General features: G+C 45.2%; 1 protein-coding gene across 19 annotated transcripts in view; it reads right to left on the bottom strand.

Annotated features, from left to right (window-relative positions):
- The window catches only part of DOCK7 (dedicator of cytokinesis 7), a 120,304-nt gene that overhangs the window by 101,389 nt on the left and 2,084 nt on the right, over positions 1-16,831 (bottom strand). For all 19 annotated transcript variants that reach the window (XM_054165332.1, XM_054165339.1, XM_054165341.1 and 16 more), the window contains exon 2: positions 8,375-8,480. In XM_054165332.1, coding sequence (XP_054021307.1) covers positions 8,375-8,480 — 106 coding nt within the window. The remainder of the gene's footprint in view (positions 1-8,374; positions 8,481-16,831) is intronic.

Below are 16,831 nucleotides of genomic sequence, written 5' to 3'. Positions count from 1 at the left end.
CAAGGCCTCATCCAATCTGGCCTTAAACACCTCCAGGGCACTCACGACCTCCCTGAGCAACCTGTTCCAGTGTCTCACCGCCCTCACTGTAAAGAATTTCTTCCTAATATCCAGTCTAAATCTACCCTCCTCAAACTTCAGTCTATTCCCTCTTGTCCTATTGCTACAAGTCCCTTAAAGACAAGCCAAGCGTGTGTCAAATTCAAATAATATCACAATGCTTAAAACCAAAAATGCCTTTAATGGAAGGAAATACCTGTAAATATACCCACCTAAAGAGGAGTCCTACGAAAAACAAGCCACAGCCAGCTGCAAAACCAGTGAGATGTTTTATGTACAAATATTGCTAGGTTATTTGCTATTATAAGTGGTTGCTAATGTAAGAAGACATTTGGGTACAGAAATATTAATATTCATCAGAGATTAATTAGCTATCTGGGAATACTAAAGCAATTTCTTACCAAATCCAGAAAGACATGAGTTATGCCTCCAAGGATGGGTAAGAAGAAAGACTGACTAAGAATCATGTCATTTCACCAACACAGTATTTCAAGAACACAAAGACTTTGAGAAAGCGAGAATTGAGACTGATCTGAAAGAGACACCATCTTATAACCTGCACCAACACTGAGAGAAAGAAAACATCAAAGCTCCATTATTAAAGAAATGACAAAGCCAAACAGTTCGGCCAGAGAGTGCAGAAAAATCACCAGCTTCCCACTTCTGGCACACACACTGCATTAGATCAGTAGAGACGGATCTCACCAGACCCTTGGAGGTGACATAGGCAACCCATGGTGGCTCTGAGCTGTGCAAGCTGAATCACGGTAACCACCAACACATGCATGCTCTTCTGAGTGGAAAATACTTGGCACAGTCATGTCTTAGTTATCAGTGGACAATTTATCTAGGGTATGGATTAACCACCAGACACACAAAGATACCAGAGCTGCCTATGCCATTAGCTCAGGAACAGCACTAGAGGAGAGCTGAATTGGTTTATGTACGTGCCCAGGTGAAGAGATGGCTGAGTCTGCCACATCCATGGGGAGCAAAGCTTCACCCAACAAGCCACTCAAGTCTGAGAGCTTCAGGCACAGACAGTCCCACTGTGTCTGCTCTGTGCACCTGAGACATCAGCAATAAGCCCCAGAACCCCGCTCACCCCTCCAGTAGCACAGCCACCACAGAGGAAGGCTCAGCCTGTTCACCCAAGCTCTGGGGACCACAGCAGACCTCCAACCCCACAGACCACAGTGGATTCCTGCGTGACCTGTCCTAAGTTGTCCTGCTTTGCAAGAGTGTTGGACTCGATGATCTCTGGAGGTCCCTTCCAACCCTTAACATTCAGTGATTCTATGACCTCTAGCCTCAAGCCTCCTTGCCTGCTCTTCAGAGTTGGCTCTGCAGTGCCACCCAAGTGCCCCTGCACAGTGACAGCATTGGCCACTAGTGCAAAACCTGGGTACATCCACTCAAGCCTGCCAGCCCAGATAACAGAAACATGGGTCTTGAATTAGCTTAGTACTGGGAAGGCCAACAATGTGCTCAAGCTGCCTTCTGAGTGCAGGAGAATGCCAGCACGCCTGCAAAGAACTGCTGCAGCAGCACATCCACACCTTGCATGCTCATGTGTCCCCTGGTATGGGCTTATTCCTTCAAGCATGCTCACAGCCAATACCAAAGCAGTTCCACCTGCTCTCCTGAGCCTTTGCAAGCAAGCAGCAGTGAGGCAGCAAAGAGAAAGCAGCTATCATTCAGCATCCTGAAGCAGTGGTCTTCCAACCCACTGCTGCTTGCCGGCACCCTGGCAGCATTAGCCTGAAAGACTCTGCAAGGACACCAACAGGGGACTGGGACTGAGAATTTGAATCCAGTATTAATAAGTTTTTGCAGTTTAATGTATTAGCAACACTTCCACTTAACATCAGTTTGTTTGTGGATTATATTCCTCAAAAAGATGTGTCACAAATTAACTTGAATAAACACAGAGTGGGATTTCATGGCAGATTTAGATTCTGGGTATTTATTAACAGGCCTTTTATGAATGCTTCATTTAATTAACTGAATTTACTTTATATAACACTGAGTTAAGATTAGTTAGCTCTGCTCGTATATAAACCGTTTAAGTCACTGCAGATACGTGAGACTCAGAAATGTTTCAATGGATACCAGAGCCCCCAGTCTACCATCCAAAATGCTGGTGACCTCTGCCACAAGGCTCACCACTGATGTTAGAGGTAGTACAAAGAATCACAGAATGCCAGGCTGGAAGCCACCCCCAAGAATCATCTGGTCCAACCTTTCTAGGTGGTAATGTAGTTGAAATGACCTGACCCAGTACCCTGGCAAGCGGAGTGTTAAAACTGTCCAGTGTAGGGAAATCCACTGCTTCCCTTGGGAGATGATTCCAATACCTGACTGTTTTCAAGGTGAACAATTTTCTTCTGGATTCCAATGGGAATCTCCCTGTGTGTACGCATCACACCTTGGTTTTTTCCAGGTGGTTCCTTGAAAAAAGGGAGCCCCCATCCTCCTGGTAGCCACCCTCTATCTACTTGTCTGTGGTAATAAGGTCTCCCCTAAGCCTTCTCTTTACAAGGCCGAACTAACCCAGTTCTCATAGCAGTTTTAATTTACTAATGAGCACCCACACCAGAGCAGAGTTAACTGTGGGTAATCCCTAATGGGAGGAGGCAGGGAAGAGGATGTGGATGCCTCTCCCATCCTCCCCAGTCTGATGAGGATAGACCATTCAGCACGGCAGGGCAAAACCTCCAGGAAATAGATATAATGGGAGTCACTAGTAAGCCTTAATCAGCTCTGTGAGAGCATTAGGTCTTGGCTCATTTTCCTCTGCATTTTAGTGATTTTGGTGATAAAATTACTTGGCTCTGAACACTTCAAAACGCCCTTTGCTACATAGGATCCTGCCATGTTTTCCCTTGCAGTGTTTCCCATTCATTTGCACAAATTATCTTTTCTTTTAAGTGATGCTAAAATAAACAATGAAAATATACAAAGGAACTCATATTCTCTTATTGAATAATTAGATACTATCTTTGAACACACAACCAAAGCCTGACATCCAATAAATCCAAGACAAAGCTTCAATTAGCCCAGATAATGCCCATAAAGCCAGCAGTGCTTTACAAAGATATGTCAATGTCAGCACCTTTATTTTACATGGAGAAAATGGGAGCGCTGAGAGCAGACGTGGTCAGATCACATCACGTCCAAGAATCCAGACCCCTTTATTCCCAGACTAATTAGCATCTCTTCTAGCAGTGTTCCTTCTCATATAAACATTCAACTACACTGTAACATACACCAATAGGAAATATTACCCCTAATCCTTTGGAAACAGCTGTGCTTTTTCTCTAGATCTGCTTTGCTTACTGGCATGTTGTGTGAAATGTTGCCTTTCTCGTTACAAATATTGCCAAAGACTAAAGAAACAAAATAAAATTAAGATAATTTTATTTTCTTTGGAGGGAAAAAAAAGTTTTGGACAACAGCAAAAATGATTTTTGTTTTTTTTCAGTGATCACCTTTGGCATTCAAAAGCATTCAAAAACACAAGATTTTTTTTTCTAACTGATAGAGGGTTGATTTAGATTAGAGACCAGGAAGAAATTCTTCATGATGAAGAGAGTGAGACATTGGAAAACATTTTCCAGAGAAGCTGTGTAGGCTCCAAGCCTGGAAGTATTCAAGGCCAGGTTGGATGTGGCTTTGAGCAGCCTGGCCTAGTGGAAGATGTCCCTGACTATGGCAGGGGGGTTGGAACTAGATGAACTTTATGGTCACTTCGAACCTAAATCAGTCTGTGATTCTATGATCATTAAGCAACAAAAGTTGCTGAATGTAGAACAAAACACAGAACAATTGAGCTACTGATTAAGGGGGGGTGAGGGGGTGGGGAACAGACTAGGAGTCCATCTGCAGATACAAACCAAAACTCAGTTCTTTCTACACCAAAGCAGCATAACAAACAGTCATTAGATGGCAAACTGAGACATATACACCAAGATTCATGGAAAGCTTTGGGTGGCTTCAACAGCAACCCATGCTAATCCACAATCCAACTTCATCCAGGTAGAACAGCTGCAAAAATGCAGAGAGGAATCAGGCCCCTGCCATGCTGCAAAAAGCAGAAATCACCAGTGCAAAAGAGGGTGAGCAGAGTTAACAAGCAGCATGGCACAAAGAGTTACTCAACAAGAAAAATAAACTTGGAAAGAAAAGAAAGTGGTTAGTCACCAGGGATTATAATAGCCCATAGTAAACAGTCCAGTTCATCAAATAAACAAAGCAAATGCCCCATCCTGCAGGATGCTGGGGAATTCTTTGGAAGGAAGCACAAGCTCTCCACTTTCAGTGCATTCAATCAGTGAGTTTAGTGGTGAGAAGCCCCAGCTCCCAGGAGGGAATACTGAACTTCTCAGTGTCCTGAAGATGAGCACAGAACACAAATAGCAGGGTGAAAAAACTCAATTTACCAGTGGATTTAGAGAGGCTTGCAAAAGCAGCTTCAAAACATAAAATCTCCTTCAGCCAACTCTTAAGACCTCACCAGCTCCTATTTCTCAGTAACAAACTGGCAGTGCCTTCTGTTCTGGGTTTCAAAAATAATAGCTCAGTGCTGCAAGGACTGCATCCTGTGAGGAGTCCTACAGGAAAAACCTCTGAAGGCTTTGGATTCATATCTGTGGTTTGAGGAATGTGCAACTAAAATCAGTTGCTCCTAAAGTGGCAGAAGGGTGGAGCCTGCCAATAACAAACTGCAAGCTCCTGTACAGTCAGTTGAAAGTAGTATCTTCTCCCCAGCTCCACCAGATACTAAATTAGCAACAGTTCTGGCAGCAGTTTGTCTGCTGCTCGTGAAGGAAAAGGGAAGAGACTTGTTAAAATCCAGCTGACAGGTTTTTGCATCTATCCTCGCTTCAACCACACACGGGTCTGTGGAGTGTGGAAGTCTCTCCACTGGCTTCAGTCAACAAGAAACAAAAGGCCCAAGCAAGCACAGTGGTGAGGGGCCTTCACTCACAAAACATTTCTCCATCAAAATGGCTCCACTGGATAGTCTGTGATAACTCTCAGACAAATCCATAAGCACCTACTGCTGGCAACAGTCAACAGAGAATGAGTGCTGACCTTATCTCGATCATCATCTATGGAAGTGCTCAACACGATGAGCAAGATGCACTGGATAGGAGAGACCACATCTGCATTATCATTAAGAGTCCTCCAGTTGCATGCCGCACACTCAACAGTGCACCTTGCTGCCACAGTGGAGATCCTCAGATGAAACAAAATCACATGGCATTATGAAAATATCCATGTGTTTTAGCATCCATTTCCTAGTCCAACCCACACTATGTGCCCTTACTCCAGGCTTTCAAACCGGTATGGCCACATAAAAACTGCCACACAGACTCAGGGCCTTCTACTTCTTCTCTGTCAAAGTGTAATGACACCCCAACTTCTGAGCTTTTCCAGAGCAAAGAGCTATTGCAGCTTCACAGCACTAATGCTTTCTTTCTGCATAATGTTTGTTATCCAACCAGGAGAGGCAGGCGCAGCAGATTCTGAGGGATGCCTAAGGGAGAGAAATTAACCCAAAACTCAGTACAAGCAAACCTCTGTCATATTATGCAGCCTCAGGATACAGACTCATGACTTAACTAAATATACTTTTCCTACAGACTATCTCCTACAAACCACCACTCTACGTTAGTCATGCTTCGGAAGAGCACCTCTGCTCAGCACAGAATTCAACACAACAAACTAGAGGCTTATCACATCAACCATCACACAATCCAGTTTGATAGGAAAGACTCAGAGCCTGTTTCCAGTTAGCATGACCTTTTCCAGGATTTCTATAGGTTCTTACATATATTTGGTAGAAAATGCAACAGGAACAGGATGAGAGATACCACATCTGAAGACAGGGCTGACAATACTGTGACCAACAATGCATTAAGAATTACATGTGAAGATATAGAATCATGGAATGATTTGGGTTGGAAGGGACCTTAAAGATAACCAAGAACAGCGTGGCTGAACCTTTGAGTATGCACAGTTTGATGATGGCAGAATGGAAACTCCTTAAAAATAGGAAGAAAAAAAGGAAGACTCAATTCAGAGCAAAGGAGGTGATACAAAGCAAAACAGTTATCAAAAACATAGCTGGCTGAGGAGTGGTTTGGAGAGGTAAACAGAAGAGATCCTGCTTTAAGAAAGCAATGGGAGCAGAAAAGTAATTATTCAGCCAACTGGTTGGTTCCAAGGTGAAACCACACAAGAGACAAACAGGGCACAGAAGCTTGTGGGATGGATATCCAAAGGGTGCCTCAGAAGTAGGTGTTTATTCCTCAGCTATCCATTGCTGCAGGGAAGAGGATTCCATGACCCTGAGTGCTCCATCCCGTGTACACTGCTAATAGCAGGGGTCCCTCCCAATTGCCTAATGCTGGATTATGCAAAAGATGATGCAGAACTGCCAAGTCAGGGCTTTGCACTGTCATTCCACACCCCTACAGAGACTGCTGCGATAAACCATTAGCCCAGGGCACACCACTCTCATTAACCCCTCCTTCCTGCTCTCTCCCCCATTAAAGCTGGGCACACAGCTGACAAAGGCAGTCTTCTGGTCTCCTTGTGCTCACAAGCTGATGCAGAGGGAAATGACAGGAACTCCAGCCCTTTCCAGTCCCTAGTGACTCTGGCACAGCCAGATCTCCTTGAAGATGAGCTTTCAGGCTGCAGCAAAGTCATTCTTCTAAGCTAGAGGTCAACCTACTCTTGGGGATCTCTTCTGAGATGATACCAGCTCAGTGTCACAGCTTTTTGTCTGTATGAAGAAGCTTCAATGCATTAACACATTGGTGGATAGAAAGATGGATGTGAGCTGGCAAGGTGTCCTGGGCTGATCCCCAGCACCATAGGCAGCAGGTAGAGGGAGGGGATTCTGCTCTACTCTGCTAAGACCCCACCCACAGTGCTGGGGCCAGCTCTGGAGTCCTCAGCACAGAAGACATGGATCTGTTGGAGGCAAGCCAGAGGTGGCCACAGCAATGATGGCCCTCTGCTGTGTGGACAGGCTGAGAGTGTTTGACTTGTTCAGCCTGGAGAAGAGAAGGCTTCAGGGAGACTATCTGCTCACCTTTCAGGCCTTAGAAGCACTGATCAGAAAGCTGGGGACACTTTTGAGGAGGGCCTGTTGTGACAGGACAAGGGGTGATGGTCTGAACCAAATGAGGGAAATTTAGACTAGAGAGAAGGAAGAATTTACTTACAATGAGGATGGTGGCAACTGACATATGTTGCCCAGAAAGGTTATGGAAGCCCCATCCCTGGAACCATTCCAGGTCAGATTGTTCAAGGCTCTAGTTGCAGATGACCCTGCTGACTGCAGGGTGGTTGGATGAGATGATCATTAAAGGTCCCTTCCAACCTAAACCAATCTGTGATTCTATGATTACACTGGACATGAAGCAGCACATCAATGGAGGAAATTCTACAGAACCCTATTCCAAAACAAGAGAAGTCATCTTGTAATCTCAGACCATTTGTGCACACTATCAAACTCAGGGCACATTTGCAATGCTGCCTGACCTAATCAACCTTTTTTGAAAAAAACTAGATGATCTAATATTTGTTTTCTAAGTTGCCTGCTGCAAAAGAAACTGCTATGTCCAGAAGCAACAATCCAGTCCAAATGAGCACTTCCAGAAGCACAGCTCCAGCCCCAGAAAGTCTGTTGAAGTCTTGAAATTTTTACCACCCCAAAATAATTTTGAAGGCTACTGGTTGGTCTTGATAGAAAATCTGACTTCAAAAAGGGTGATTCTGAGAGGATGGCCTATATTTCATCTGCTCTTCAGAGTGGACTGTAAACTTGTCAGTAAATAGACATTCCTGAGCAATAACCACATTCATCTTCCACAATAACATTTAAAATACCTCTGAAGAGTTGATGAGCCTCTGTGATCCCACTCTCAAGAGAGAAAAAACACAAGAAAACAGCTAGCTGAAGTGCATGAGCTTGCAAAGAGCTCTTCATGGGGAGAACCACACATGAACCTGGAATTTAATATCCATTCCAGGTTACTCTGGGATAAAATAACTAACATTTGGTGAAGGGAGTCCCTTATCCTAAAAAGATACTAAACACAACTTCTCAGCCACACCAACTCATTTGCAAGATGGAGACCTCCAAAACTAGCAGATTTTACATGGGATTGTTTTCCTCAGTGTTATCGGGATCCCTTAGGTCAACAACCTGTCAGCACTGCAATTTCTTTCCAAATAATAATCACAATAACCATGCACATCTTCTCAACCCTTCCACATATCAAGCATCACTTACAGTTGTATGATGAGAGACACTGCTTCCAATATTGAGGTTTTTGAGAAGCTGAGGAGACCCTCCATACTGCCCCGAGATCTGCTTCCTGACCTCAGCAGCTACAGTCCTGAAATGAGATGGGGACAATGTTACCTCTGTGAAAAAATTACAGTGAAGGTGATACATCAGATAGGCTTTATGAACAAAACCTAACACTTGGTGTGCTGGTGAGAGTCACGGGGTGGTGAGGCTAGACCCTGTGGATGAAATTCCTGAGTTACAACATTCACACAAGCCTGAGCATACATATTCATAACAGCTATTATTATTTTTCCCTTTTGTGAAATGTTCTTTTTGCGTATCTGCGGTAATAAAATGTGTGTGACCCTGAGCACAAATAGCTTTGTTCCCAGAGGGCTCCTTCCAGCTCCTACCAAGGAAAGCTCTCTGCACCCCTCAGAGGTTCCAAGTCTGGTCACACATCTGCTCCTGTCTTCTGCTTTCTCATTTTCATCCCTTGCCTATTTTTGGATTCTGCAGTCACAGCGATGAGGACCAGCAGCCACTTTCCACTCAATATCATAGATTCATAAAGTCACAGATCCATAAATTCATAGAATGGTTTCGGTTGGAAGGGACCTTGAAGATCATCCAGTTTCAAGCCCCCTGCCATGGGCAGAGATACCTTCCACTAGACTAGACTGCTCAAGACCTCAGCCAACCTGGCCCTGAACACCTCCAGGGAGGGGGCATCCACAACCTCCCTGAACAACCTGTTGCAGTGTCTCGCCACCCTCACTGGAAAGAATTTCTTTCTAATCTCCAGTCTGAATCTCCCCTCTTCCAGCTTCAATCCATTCCCTCTTGTCCTGTCGCCACAAGCCCTGGTAAAAAGTCCCTTCCCCCAGCTTTCTTGTCCAATCCCTTCAACACCCAGCTCAGGGGCAGAAAAACAGTTCCGTGCAGGATGAGTTGAAACATATAGGGAATGATACACAGGGAACAAAAAACTGGTTCCAATTTCATCTAGGAAAGGTAGTGGTGGGACTATATTGACTAGCAACTCATTAGCAGGGCATAATGGTCTCCGGCACTGAGAAATCCCACCACTGGGCAACTAATCTCACCAGGAAGGGTAAGCAGATAAATCCTCCCATGTATGGAGGGTAAATTCCACACTGGGCCCTTCTGGGGGTTTCTGTTTTCTCCAACAAGCTTCAATTTCACTGGTAAGCCTGAAAACATGAGTCAGGTAAACCCACCAAGGGAGTATCTTAACAAAAGATGAAAATCAGAGAAGGAAATGTTGATAGTCAAAGGTTACCTTAAAAAAGAGCCCCAACACAACCATCATAGTGTTCTAGCAGTAAGATGCAGCTCACCACAGCAGTAGAGCTTGTACAGTGGTACAGTGGAAATGGTTTTGTTTCAGAATCAACCCAAAATCCCAGACTGTTTACATAAAAAAATGGTTTGTTGAAAAGCTGATGACTGCCCCTGGTCTGCAGGACCTCACCAACACAAGAGTGCTCTTCTCCAGGAGCCAGTGACCAATTTAGTAGTGACAAACCCACTAGTGACCCATCATTCACCACATCACAGCACTGCAGACCACTCTGTCTCCCAGAACAAAGTCCCAGCTCCAAAGAGACACTAACCAGTAGGTAAGACAGAAGAAGAAGCTGCAAGGTTGACTTTTTTTTCCCCTGCTGTATTAAGCCATCTTTCTGGCAACAACATCACAGCTAACACTCAGGGGAATGTGCTGTGTTTCAGCACGGTGCACGAGCTGCTCAAATCCTGTCAGGCAAAGATGGTTAAACCTCCTCTGAACAAAACCTTGACATCAGGTTAGGCTCCCAGCTTTGGGACTGGTGGGCAGTGAATGCAGGAATTGGGGCACGTGGAGGCAACTGATGTCAATGGATGAGAAAGGAACTTTAAAAGGGAACTAACTGGGACAACCAAGCCTACCATGGAGAGCAGATGTTTCCTCAGGCCAGAGGATGGGAGTAAGACTAGCTAGAGGAAGCATTATTTTGTCTTCTAAAAGAGCAGACAGCAGAAGGGATGGGAGGTTTTATGCATTCTGGCTGCAAGAACTCCTTTTCTTTGTGTTTGCCTTTATCCACAGGAGGCTGTGTTTTCACTTCTGGAGGGTGGCTTCTGACAGCAGGCCAAACAGCTCCTTGCTGGGGACGGACAACGTGCAGGCTGTCTGACCACCCTCTGGAAAACCATTTTCCCTGCTCCCACCAGGCACAGGCATGCACTCACAGACACACAGAGCAGACAACCCCATGCATGCTACAAGCATTTATAGGAAACTGTGGAAGGTATGACAATGGCTGCTTGGTGTGGCCAACACTGCAGCTGTGGCTGGTGAGATTTAAAAGCTTGCCCCTGGATTGCTGACAATCCCTGCTTTAAACCCCATCTCTTGGTGCATGTTTTGTGCGACTCCTGATTCTGTGCAGAAGAGAGCCCTTCACTGAATGGCTGGCAGGAAAAATCAGAACCACAGAACACAACACAGGAACAACTAAGTATCTTTCCCCATTTTCAAGTGACATACATTGTTTCCAGATGGAAAATATAGCCAGAGGAGGAAACCTGCCCTCAGCTACGAAACCACAGATGATGCCCAGCCACTCTAGTTGGGGCTGCTCCTCCTACATGCAGTAGCTCCTTGTAACCCAAGATATGCTTTGTGGTAGACTCCAGAGAGGTTCTCAGTCCTTTCTTCTGTGTGCTGGTCTCAGCTGTGCTGTATTTGGAGCACAGCCTGTCAATACATCCTTAACTCCAGCAGCGATTGCTCTTTACCCTAACCTGAAGAAGCAGCGAGCTGAGCTGCAATTACAGCATTTCTCAGGGGCACTATGAGTTTGCACAGATGCTATCCACAATGTCCAACATCATCCCCACTGAAAAGGTCACTTGATGCAACAGGGGAAGAAACATGGCAAAACAAAAGGGTGGTACTGAGCAACATGGCTTCTGGCCGTGTGCTTGGAGATGAGTGGCTGCTCCATGTTGCTGCCCCATTAATAACCACAGAAAGTCAGAACTGAACAACCTCCAATGCATTTGACCAAGACACCATTATTCTTTTCAAGTCTTAAGTGGCCCTACCTCTCCAGCTTTCCCAATTACCAAACTTCTCCCCACATGAAGTCATTGACTTACTGTCTAAATCTCCGAATTCCTGAGTGGAGTCTGCAGGACTTACTAGTACTTACTCCAAGCTTGCAGCATAATCCACAGTTCTTGCTGGCCACCCTTTCTGTATCACTTCATTTACACCATTTCCCCTACTAGAAAGCATCATGCTTCTGACATTTAGAAACCATCTTGTCATGTAATCTGATCACCAAGTGTATTTATGGGTAATCTATACCCACTGGGATCTGTGCCAACATCATCACTCAGGTTCAACAGCCCTCTGCCTACTCCTTCCTACTTACAAGGTATTCCCTTCCCAGCCTTCCTTCTGCAAGGCTAAGTGAGGTTAGGTCCCGCAACAGGCTTTCTGCTCTCTTGATCACCATGATGACTCTTCTCTGCATTTGTTCCAGCTGGCACTTATGCCTTTTAACACACTGTATTTCATCCAGGTAAGGTCTGAGCAGGGCTTTGTAGAGCCAAATCAGCATTTTCCTACTGAGAGAAGACCTCAGATGACTACTTTTAGGACTGTTCTCACATTGCATGGTCACAGAGGTTCAGGGTTTCCCTAAAGCTGACAATACACTTGCCTTCTCCTTCAGTTCCAAAAGCTGTTTGTCCCTGACAAATGCCATCTAGCCATGACTAGTAAGATCATGTTATGTTATAACCTTGACCATTATTTCTAACAAGAAGCTATACTTCCTAAACCAACTTGGGTTAAACAGTGTGTTACACCAAAACAATCCATCTCAAAACAGTCTCCAAATGAAGAAAAAAATAAATCCATTTGGCAGAAGAGTCATTAAAGCTGATCATTTAAAGGACAAATAAAAACCTGCCTCTTTGACAGCTATCTTCTATTCAACATGTAACCTGGGATCTTTAAGCAAACATTCCAGTTAATTACAGCCCACAGCCTCATGAATGTCTGTGTTTAAAATATGTCTTCCCTAGTCACTTCCTTTCTGACCCTCTTCACTGGTTAATTAGTGTGTGTGTGGTTCACACAGGGGGGAGGGTGGGAAGGAAGAGGGAAAAAAAAATTCCCCTTGGAACCAGCTTCTAAAGCAAAACAAGACTGGTCATTCTCAAAGCACTCTGAGCTGCAAACAACAAAATGAAACCATTTGTTTGCACTTCCACTTTACTACTCACAAAAATCATTTCTGTTTCTACGCAGCCTAGCCAACCAAACCCCAAAATTGTTCCTTTTTTTAGCTTAAGCAGCACACTGGAAGTATCAGCCCTTCCATTTTGCCTTTCCAAGGAAAGGCTCACCAAGACCTGTCGAGTTATGCCAAGTAAGGGTCAGGATACAGTCATCTGGATCATCTGCTGGGTGGAATTGAGGAAGTCTCTCTTGTCTATAGCACTCCCCATTCTGAAAGAGCAATGCACATTGTTTGCTTCTCTCCATCTTGCTAAGTACAAAACTGCTACTCCTGCCTGTTCTTTATCTTCTTGTCACACGCAGTGACTCCACACTCAGCAAGCCTTTGCCTCTTAAGAAAGACAGCCTGGTACAGTGAGGCATCTGCGTCAACCCATAGCAAAGCTGCTTGTTCTCCCTCAGCAGCAAATGGTATGTACATAGTTTCCTTGTTAAAGTGAAAGCATTCCCCTTTGTTCAGCCAGCTCACTGGAATACAACCCTGCACATGGCTGGAGGCATCTATCCTGCTCTACTCACTACACTTGGATCTGAATCCTCAAAGCCCAGTGGCAATGGCCGGCTGTATCTGCCTTGCTGCTGCGGTTGAGATGACCTCTCCCTCTCTCCCTCTGTGCTCCACCTGTGCTCTCCTGCCTGCAGCTCTGCTCTACCCAGGCTTGAACCACAGTGTGAGTCACCAAATATGTCACAGAGGTGGAGGGAACCTGCTCAAGGGAGAGCTCTGACCTTGAGCTACCCTGGCAGCTCAGCCATGCCCTGGACAATCTTCCTCCTAAACATGAGGTCCTGTTTCCTTCAGTGTGAGCTCCTTCTGCTTTGAGTGCAATGGCTTTCACTTCCAACCCAAAGCTAAGGCAATAACCCAGCTTGATCCTGGCTGCTGCGGGGTAAATGCGCTTTCTTGAATTAACTCAAAAGATGAGCAACAATATGTTCACTTTTTCCTTACCATTGATTAAACCAGAAGACACCAGACAATGATGCCTGGGGTGGTCTTCTGGTAATATTTGATTATTAACGCTGAAAGCATCACCCCCAGGATGCAGCAAAGGGAATTAGCTCCCAAGGCAGCTTGCTGTGAAAATCACCACAGGACTGGATTCTTCAGGAGAGATCAAAGTCACACACAGTCACAAGCCCAACCAAACAATTCCTTGTACAAGCAGCTTTGTAGCAGAGCCCTGGAGAGGAATTGCTCTCCCTACCTTGTTTGCTTTAAGCAGTCAGAGATGTTCTTGGGAGTAGATTTAGACTGGATGCTAGGAACAAGTTCTTTTTCATGAGGGTAAAGGGAACAGGTTGCCTAGGGAGGTGGCTGGGGCTCCATCCATGCAGATATTCAAGGTGAAGCTCAACAGGGCTCTGGGCAACCTGATCTAGTTGTGGATGCCCCTGCCTGCTGCAGAGGGGGGTGGACTAGATGACCTTTGGAGGTCCCTTCCAACCATTCTATGATTCTGTGATCCTCAGAGTGTTGCTACTCCTGCACAAGACATCCACCACAGCTGAATGAAGGCAGACAACGTGACTTTTGGAGAAAAGGAAAAAGCTGCTCTGAAGCCTCTGTTAAAAATATTTTCAATTATCTGTGATGGTGTTTGGACAGGGTAAATGGCATCTGGATGTGGAAGGAGAACAAACTGGGATGAATATCCTGTGCAACCGCTACATTTCTGACCCAATTCAGTGCTGGTGGAAGCCAGCAACAGATCTGCTATCAGTTTCAGTGGGTGAGGGTTTCACACCACCCCTGTTCACCCTGAGGCAGGGCAAAGGCAGCTGTCAGTCTCCCTGACACATCATTCAGGCAATGCAAAAGGGCTCTAAATGAACACAAGTGTAAATTTAGTCTTCCCAAGTCACCTTTTACAGAACCCCATCAGTGTAAAGGGAGCTTCAGCAGAAACAAGATGCTAGCTTTGAATGCAATGAACAGAAGTGTTTTCCCCTCAGTTTAAAACCATAAAGACAACAAGCTGTGATTACTCCAAAATCTGTCCATATGCAACATAAAAGCCTGGGATGATGGGGAATCCAAATCACTGAATGCCTGACAGCAGAGTCACGCCTTTCAGGCAGGGTTCTGATGAAGATTCCCCCAGTGCCATGGCAGACAGAAGCACCTCATAGCACCATGAGGTTCCCATTCACACAGAAGTGCCTTGGTAGTGGCTGGACCCATATGGGTGAAAAGAACTTCCTCCATCAAGAGCTGGGGACAGGAAAGCTGAAAATTCTCCACAAGAGGATGAAGACCAGACTTAGGATATCAGGTCTGATAGGATTAGGGGGAATGGAATGAAGCTGGAGGTGGGGAGATTCAGACTGGATGTGAGGAGGAAGTTCCTCACCGTGAGAGTGGTGAAGCCCTGGAATGGGTTGTCCAGGGAGGTGGTTGAGGCCCCATCCCTGGAGGTGTTTAAGACCAGGCTGATCTAGTGTGAGGTGTCCCTGCTCATGGCAGGGGGGTTGGAACTAGATGATCCCTGTGGTCCCTTCCAACCCTGACTGATTCTATGATTCTAAAAAATCATGCTGCAGGCTTTGTGTGAGGCTGAAATGCAGAGCAAAATAGAGGGTAAGGCAGGTATGTTATCCCATGTCTGAAGGGCAAAACTCTTTTCAAGGAAAGGCAATTCCAAAATGGTGATGGTCTGACCACAGAGGTGGTAGATTCCCTGGATAACCCCATCACAGGATGATCCAAGAGCAATGGCAAAGCACTGAGATGTGGGGCTCACATGAAAGGCTGCATGAGTTTGTCTGAACTGTGTATGTTGAGTGATATTTAAAGGGTGATTGTTTTTTCTGTATTTGAATCTCAAAAACCTGCACAGCTGCCCCTGGAATGACCAGAGTGATGGGACACTGCATGCTCCTATTACAGGGACAATCAGGACCTCAGAATCGACTTCAGGGTTTTTTGCTGGTGCAGCTTCCACATCCCATTTCACTGCCAAACACTTCCACACACAGAAAATATACTGAGATAATGCAACTTGTAATGTGAAGCACACACATGTGAAGGGGTAAGTGCTTGGTGGGGACAGCACAGCACACCCCAGAGAGGCCAGACACAGTACTCAGCTTGGTTGGTACTGGACAGTCAGCCCTGCTGATAGTGAATACTGGTTCCTCAGGAGTTATGTAGCAACTGTTTGGGTTTTACTGAGACATCTTAATGCCTGAACTTTATCTCTGGTGTGGATTCTGCCTTCCCCCTGCTCTCCTCTAGCTCCCCAAACACCCTATGATTTGAAGAGGTGTAGTATATAGAAATGCCTCTGTTCTTACATTGAGGTGGAAACCACAGTGTACATGCAGCTAGAGAGGTATTATGATGCTGCAGAAGACTACGTTCCAAATATATGTCCCATTAAAAATTAACCATTCCAGACCAGATTTAAGGTATTATTAACCTGCTATAGTAAGTTTAACTCAGGAGTTTCTTCTTACTAAGTACATGTGATGACCAAAGTTGAAGCTAAAAACCTGTTCTAGTGTAAAGACTTGCAACAAAACCGCAGCAAGACCTTGTCAAAAAGATACCTAGCAACAGACAGCCTTAATGAGAGATTCTGAACCTGCTGTAAGCAGTCTCTGAGAACTGTTATCCCCAAGGACTTAAAGATTCCAGCAGTAATGAACAGACACTGCATGACACTGGACTTGCCTGTATCCCCTTGAGGTGCACCATGCTGGCTGATGGAAGGGCTGTGAAGACCACACGCATCTGTGGTCAAAGGAACAAAGCAGCTGATCCCAACCTTTCTTTTTCCATCACTACTGTGCTAACCAGCTTAGAAACTTGCACCTGCTTGATAGGTAGGTCTTCAAGCAATTTACCTTTGTGGATCTGGACTACAATCCATTTGAATTACATGCTTTCAGGCAAACCAAGAGCAGCATGATTACTTCCTGTGAATAAGACAAATGCTATGTCTGCCTCCATGAGTAAGCCAAACCAGAGAGCAGTGTGAAAATGTGATGGATCTATTCAACGTTAAACAATGGAACTGGGGAGAGTTTCCAGCAGTCACCAACACAGCTCCTGGGACTTCCATACACTGCTTCCTTTAATCTCTCATCCTCTGAAACAGCAACATTCACAGCAGCATAGTCTGTGTCAGGGC

This window comes from Dryobates pubescens, chromosome 11 (assembly GCF_014839835.1).
Source record: "Dryobates pubescens isolate bDryPub1 chromosome 11, bDryPub1.pri, whole genome shotgun sequence".
Lineage (NCBI taxonomy): Eukaryota > Metazoa > Chordata > Aves > Piciformes > Picidae > Dryobates > Dryobates pubescens.
Note: the sequence above shows the minus strand (reverse complement) of the source record. Positions and strands in the feature narration are given on the sequence as shown.